Source organism: Tenrec ecaudatus, chromosome 5, assembly GCF_050624435.1.
Source record: "Tenrec ecaudatus isolate mTenEca1 chromosome 5, mTenEca1.hap1, whole genome shotgun sequence".
Taxonomy (NCBI): domain Eukaryota; kingdom Metazoa; phylum Chordata; class Mammalia; order Afrosoricida; family Tenrecidae; genus Tenrec; species Tenrec ecaudatus.
In genome coordinates this window covers 2,431,353-2,437,831 of record NC_134534.1, presented here as the reverse complement: position 1 = coordinate 2,437,831, position 6,479 = coordinate 2,431,353, and the positions used below count along the sequence as shown (strand labels likewise).

The window sequence follows — 6,479 nt, the reverse complement described above, 5'->3', positions numbered from 1 at the left end:
CGTCGCCGGTCACCTAGAGACCCCGCCCATCCTTCCTTCGGTCCCTGGTGAGCGGAAAGCTCGCGCGCAACCGAGGCACTCGCACCGGGACTAACGGGCGAGGTTCGGAAATGACGAATTGGCGCGCCCGACCCCGCCCCTTCAGGAGGCTCCTCCCCGCCCCGAAGCCCCTCCCCTCCACGGGCCCCTCCTTTCCCCAGGGCCCGCCCCTGTCCCCGCCTCGCCGAGCTCTGGGCGCTCTGGTGGCGCTGCGGGCCGGCGCGGGGGCGCGGGGCTGGAGCCGGCTGGAGCGGGTCCGCGGGGCGGCATGACAGAGCCCGCGCCGCCGCCCTCGGGGCTGCTGGAGCTGTGCGCGCTGCTCGGAGCGCCCCGGGGCAGTGTCCGCGGCTCCGGCCAGGTAAGGAAAGGCCACCGGCGCGGCACTTGGGCAACTGCGCCTCTCCGGGCCCGACCTGGCTACTGGGGACCCGAGCATCGTGACATCGGCGGGCCGGGGATTCCAGAGCGCGGTGTCCCGTGCGTGTATCGCCCGCTGCCGGGCGCAGGTGCCGGGGAGGACTGGCCGGCGCGTCCCCAGGTGCTCAGAGAGCCGCCGGCCGGCTCCTCCCCTTCCCTCTGGCCTGGACCGGGAGTCCACGCTCGCCGGTGGTGCGGGGCGTCGGGGACTGCGAGCGACCGGGGCGCCCCTGCCCCTTCCGGGAGCCGTGGTGGCACCAGCTGGCGGCGTACGGAGCGGTTCACCTGGTGACGGGAAGCGCTCACCTGCAGGTCCGGCATGTTGCCTCCAGGCGCCCGGATGGGGGGGGGGGTGAGGGGTGCGGTTCGCTCCTGAAATAGTTTTACTCGCCACGACGGTGGTAGTGGTTGGTGTTGTAGGGCCGCGGGGCGGGTTTGGTTAGGGCGCACCTTTCAGTCTGCCTGCGACGACTTTTGCGAGGACACCGAGCACCTTTCTTCTCGCGGAGGGTGCCTTTTCCCTCTCTGTCTTCAGCCCTGCCCCCTAGCGCCCAAGTCACGCCCCTCGGAAAACAGCAGGCCCTTGCTTTCTGCCCCTAGTCAGCGGCCTCTGCCCACCCCTCACCTCCTGGTCCGCCCCCTTGGTCTGCCTTTTCCGCGGTTAATGAGTCATCCAGTGCCTTAGTTCTCGGGGCAAACCGGGGCTCCGTCCAGATGGCAGCAGTGTGAACCGCCCAGGAGGTGTGGGAGCCCTGGCTGTCCAGGAAAACGTGGGCCTCGCGGGAGGGGACATGCCACCATTATAGGAGAGGCAGTGCGACTTCACGTCGCCGTTGGGCCCTGACACAGTCCTTCTCTCATTGGGGGTCAGGGAGTGAGGATCCCTGGCTCACAGCCCTCTGCTGGGCTGCTCACCCTGTAGGGTGACTGGGAACAGGGCAGACTCCTTTGCTTGTTTTAAATGTGGGCATGGGTTTGCACGCCCCCTTCCTCCTGCCCACTCCCCACAGTTCCAGTGCATCTCTGTGGATGACCCCTTCTCCTCCCACCCTCAGCCACCTCCTGGGCTCCTCACCAAACCGGGGACTCCCAGAACAGGAAAAGGCCTGGTTTCAGTTTCTGGCCTTCTAGGGCGATTGCAACATGTGGGTTCATCACCTCTGTCTGAGGCATCTTTGAAGAGAGGATAGACCAACGGAAACCTTAGCCCATTTCTTGGTTCCACAAGATGGGCCGGGCCTTCCCACAGCTCAGGGGAGCGTGGAGGCAGCCAGCTCAACCGAGTTCTCCCTTCCAGCCTCCTGATTCTCCATGTGGGCAGGATTTTATTTAGCGAGCTTTATCTATTTATTTATTTTTAATAACAGCTTAACTGAATTCCCAAGGCTTTGAAAAGGATTTTATTATATGAAAACAAAAACCCTCCAAACCCAAACCCCATCCTTCCGTGGTTCAGGCACTGGTGACGTATGGCATGGAAAGTAGCCACCTGACAGTTTGGATGGCAGAGGGCCACTGTGAGCTGAAATCGGCTCCGTGTCTGAGGTTTGAGTTATAAAACTTTCTGTTTTATTTCTTAGATAAGATACAGCTTATTTTTTGTTGACAAAATTCTTTAATCCCACAATCTACTTTGCTATGAATGGAAACGTGTGCCTCCACCCCCACCCCACCCCCCAAAAAAGGTATGAGGGGGCTTTAGAAAGTTCTTGGAAAAGTGGAATTAAAAGTAAATGGCTTGAATACTCCTGGGTAGTCCCTCTCCCCGCTGCTCTGTCCAGCTGATGTGGGGGAGTACAGGGCTCTACCCCGTGACAAACAGTCCTTGTCCACAGCATCAGAGATTAAATGGGGCCTTAGGCCTGGTCCTGCACATGCCAGCAGCTCCTCGGAGTCCTGTGGACGGTGCCTGAGAGGCAAACCAAACAGGAAACGCCCTGGAATCCACCCCGAGAATTGCAGTTTGACTTAGACTTGTTTCCTACCTCTCCTGTGCAGAATGTGCAGAATTCCAAACATCTCCGTTTAGAGGTGATCTCAGATCTGCATCTATATTCCAAGGATCGAGGAGGGAGCTAGCTCACGTCCTCCCTGGCAGGTGTAGACATTTTTAATAGTGTGAGTTAAGAATGCATAAAGAACAGGAACATTTTAATTCCCAGGCCCCAGGCCATCACTTAGAGATGTGTTGGACTTGTGGAGGTTTTTAAGAGATAGACTAGCGTTTTTTCAATTTTATCTTTTTAGCTCCATTTCCCCCTAACCGTGTTGAAGTCCCTTTCTATTTAAAAATAAAGATGCTGTTTGATTTTTTTTTTAAAGAAGAAGAAAGGTAATGGAATTTTCCTACTTACTTTTTTTGAGGTCTCCTGGTGTTTACTCGGCCCTTGTCAGGCATGGCTTTGAACTGTGCGGGGCCACTTAGCCTTGGGCTCCCCCCCAATAAATACAGACCATGTTAAAGTTATGGTATGGATAAATCTAGTGCAGTCTTATAAATGTATCTTCTCTTTTTAATGATTTTCCTAATCAGATCTTCTTGTCTCTTGCTTTATTGTACAAGTACCGTGTGCAGTACAGATAACATGGCAACCATGTGTTAATCAATGGCTTATGTGATTGGCAAGGCTTCTGGTCAACAGAAGACTATTAGTGACCTGTTTGGGGAGAGAAGAGTTACCTGGGAATTTTGACCCCCTAACCCCCACGTTGTTCAGCGGTGTGGTCGCCCTAACCCTGTTGCGGGGGACTATGGCCTTAGGTGGAAAGAGGGCCTGTGACTGTGTGGTCAGTGGAAGTTCTGGAGCAGAGTGGGTTCCCATCTGTCCAGTGTGCCCTTGTGACACAGGGAAGGAGACACAGACGGGAAGACAGCCTTGGGAAGGAGCAGCTGTAAGCCTGGGAATGCTGGGGACCACTGGAACCTGGGAAAAGGGCAGGGCAGACTTGTCCACAGAGGACGCGGACGCTACCCCACAGTGCCCCTGAAGACTCCCTTCTGAAAGGTCACAGCTGTTGAGACTCCCATGAGACAGTTCTGTTCTGCACACTCATCTCCCCCAGACGCACCTCCTCCCACCCCTGAGAGAACAGTCTTCATTTTCTGAATGTTTTGTTGTGGTTTGGTTGAAGGCGTTGGCTTGGTTCCAGTAGGCCAGCGGGCTGTTGGGAGCCTTGTTGGTTGAGGTTTGGGGTAGGCTGTGGCAGGACGCACTGGGCTGCGATCCTCCAAGCCAGCAGTTGGGAGCCACCAGCCGCTCCATGGGAGAAAGATGAGAAGAGTCAGGGCCTCGGCCTCCACGGGCCATTCTACCTTGTCCTGGAGGTCGCTGCAGCAAGGGAGCGAGTGACAGCCTGCTGGGCCTCCGCCTCCGACCCCCCTGGCCCTAGAGGGTGACGCTGGGGGGCTGGGGGTTGGCAAACTAAGGTTCTGTGTCTCCATTATTCCCAGCACCCGCCATCTGGAGGGACCCCGAGAGGGATGAGGTGTACTCCCTCCTCTCATCCTGCCCCCACCCGAACGGCTGTGTGTGCCGGGGCAGGAGAGGTGCGGCTGGGAGCTCAGCTGACTCCCGGGACTTGGGGCTAACACAGCTGGCCGGGGTCTGAACGAGCCCCAGGAGTGGGGTCCTCGGGACGGCACCACGTCTATCTCAGTTATGGAGGCTGCCAGCCTGAGGGAGGCCGGTGTGTTGGCCAGGTTGGGGCACTAAGGGAGAGTCTCCCAGAGGGAGTGGGTTTCTCTGAGGGTCCGCTCTCTCCGGGAGTGTGCCCGACTCTGGCATCTCCTGGCATTCCTTGGCGTGGGCAGGGCTGGAGGACCCAGGAAGCCAGGGGTCCGGCCGTTCCCTCCGCAGCCACAGTGTGCCGTCTTGCCTGCCCCACCCTGGTGACGCTGTGGTGGACCTAGGTGAAACTGCTCACACAGACTCGCAAGGACACGGCGGTCACCCCCCTCCCCCAGCTCAGGCTGGTGCCCACCACGCTAACTGGTCCCCCGGCTCTTGTGTGCAGTATCACATGGCCTCCTGGCCCTGGGGCCCAGCCCACCCCAGGGTGACCGAAGGGCAGGACTCCCTGTCTCTCCACCTCGGTGGTCCCTGTGGGCAGCCAAGCCCACCACACTGACCCCAGTGTCTGCCTTGTCCAGGTGGCCCAGAAGAAAGGCGGGGACACACCGGGCCTTGACCCTGAGGTCCTGTCGGTGTTCGTGCCTCCCTTTGTCAGCCATGAGGAGGCCTCGGTGCTCAGTGCCAACAGCGGGGCCCTGGGGAAAAACCGAAGGCGCTCCTTCAGGAAGAAGAGGGACCCGCCCAAGCCCGAGCCCTGGCCGGGCCTCCCGGGGTCCCCCAAGGTGCCGGAGCCCGAGGAGGTCAGCATCCCCAACGACGTGGACCTGCTGGCCCTGCCGCAGCTCTGCTTCCCAGGTAGGTGGCCCCCTGGTGGCCCACTGCGGGACTTGTTCCTTCCTGACGTGGAGCCTGGCGTGGGCCGTGGCTGTGCGATGGCCTGCCACCCGCAGGGTGGGCGGTTTGAAACCACCAGCAGCTCCAAGGGAGAAAGACCGTCTCAGGAGCCCACGGGGGTCACTGTGGGCCCCTCTACGGGTGCTGTGGGTCGCGGTGACGCCCTGGCAGCGAGGCTGGTTTTGGTGGCTGTGTCTGAAATCGTCCTTGGGGCGCGAGGGCTCAGACGACACTATTTCCTTTGAATGATTTCTGGGCAGTGTTGCTGGTACATCACTCGCAAAGGACACTGGCTCTCCCTTCATCAGTTCAGGCTTGCAGGTCCCGTGCACGTCCGTCCGTCTGTCTGTCCTTCTCTCAGGCCTCTTGGGTCCAGCCAGCCTTCTGAGCTTGGGTTTGGGGGAAATGCTGTCCTTGGTCTCGTGTGTGTGTGTTTCAGGGGTTGCTCCTCATGGGCTGTTTGTTGGCGGTGTAGGCCCACCTGCTGTTTGGCAGCTGAGTTGGGTTGAGGGGTCCGAGGGCCACAGGCTGGGGGCTCCACCAGTTGGATTGTGGGAGGCAGCCCCGGCCACGCCGAGGGAACCAGCACGTCTCAGCCATGGCCACCCTGAGAGGGCGGGGGGCAGCTGTGCTTTGTGTCCCGAGGAAAACTGAACGTGGGTAGCCTGGGCCTGATGGGTGGTGGGAGGGCATGCTGATGGCCGTGACCAGCTGCCTTCTTTCTGTCCCCAGGAGGCATGTGTGTGGCCCCTGAGCCAAAGGAGGACTGTATCCACTTCCTGGTCCTGACAGACGTCTGCGGGAACAGGACATACGGCGTGGTTGCCCAGTACTACCGGTCCCTGCATGTAAGTGCCTGCCCCGCTCCTTTAGATCGTGACTGTGCAGAGACGTGGAAGATGAACTCTGTCCTGCCCATAATGTCCAGACGTGCGGTTGACTGTCGTGTTCACAGCCGTCAGCCCAGCTGGTCTGAGACGTTTTCAGCAGCACCTGGTGGGTGTGTGGGGGGCGTCTGTCAGCAGTGACTCCCCTCCTGACCCTGCTGTCCCCGGAACCCAGGAGCCCGCCTCTTGTCTGGCTTGCGCCTTCTAAGTGGAATCTTGCGCGAGTGGTCCTCTGTGCCTGGTGCCCATCTCTCCACACGTGGCCCCTCCAGGCCCTCCCTTGCCCCCGGTGTGTCAGCAGGTCATTCCTGACCGCACAGTGTCCCCGGGTGTGGGTTGGCCACCCGTTGCTGGCGGTCACTTGGGTCGCTTCTGAGGAGAGTGCCGGGGTTGAGGTCTTTCCTTCTGAACGTCGGACTGCGGTTTGGGTGGGAGCTGACCGGCCACGCTTGTCAGCCGCCTGTGCACATTCTTTGTTTCCTGACATGGGTAGCAATCCCTCCCATGTCCCAGCACGTGTTCCCGCTTCCTCCCTAGGCCCCCGTGCCCCTTCATCCGTCTTCCTGCCTCCTCTGGTCTTCTGAGCAGATGCCGCCCTTTCTGGTCCCGCGGGGTGGCTTGTTCGGAGGCCATGCCGACGGGTTTGGATGAAAGATGATCTCCAGGCGTG

General features: G+C 59.8%; 1 protein-coding gene across 2 annotated transcripts in view; it reads left to right on the top strand.

Moving 5' to 3' along the window:
* The first annotated feature begins 233 nt into the window (after positions 1–233).
* The window catches only part of DENND3 (DENN domain containing 3), a 40,476-nt gene continuing 34,230 nt past the window's right edge, over positions 234–6,479 (top strand). For both annotated transcript variants that reach the window (XM_075549212.1, XM_075549211.1), the window contains exons 1-3: positions 234–397; positions 4,607–4,883; positions 5,655–5,770. In XM_075549212.1, the coding sequence (XP_075405327.1) occupies positions 308–397; positions 4,607–4,883; positions 5,655–5,770 (483 nt within the window). In that variant the 5' untranslated portion in view covers positions 234–307. The remainder of the gene's footprint in view (positions 398–4,606; positions 4,884–5,654; positions 5,771–6,479) is intronic.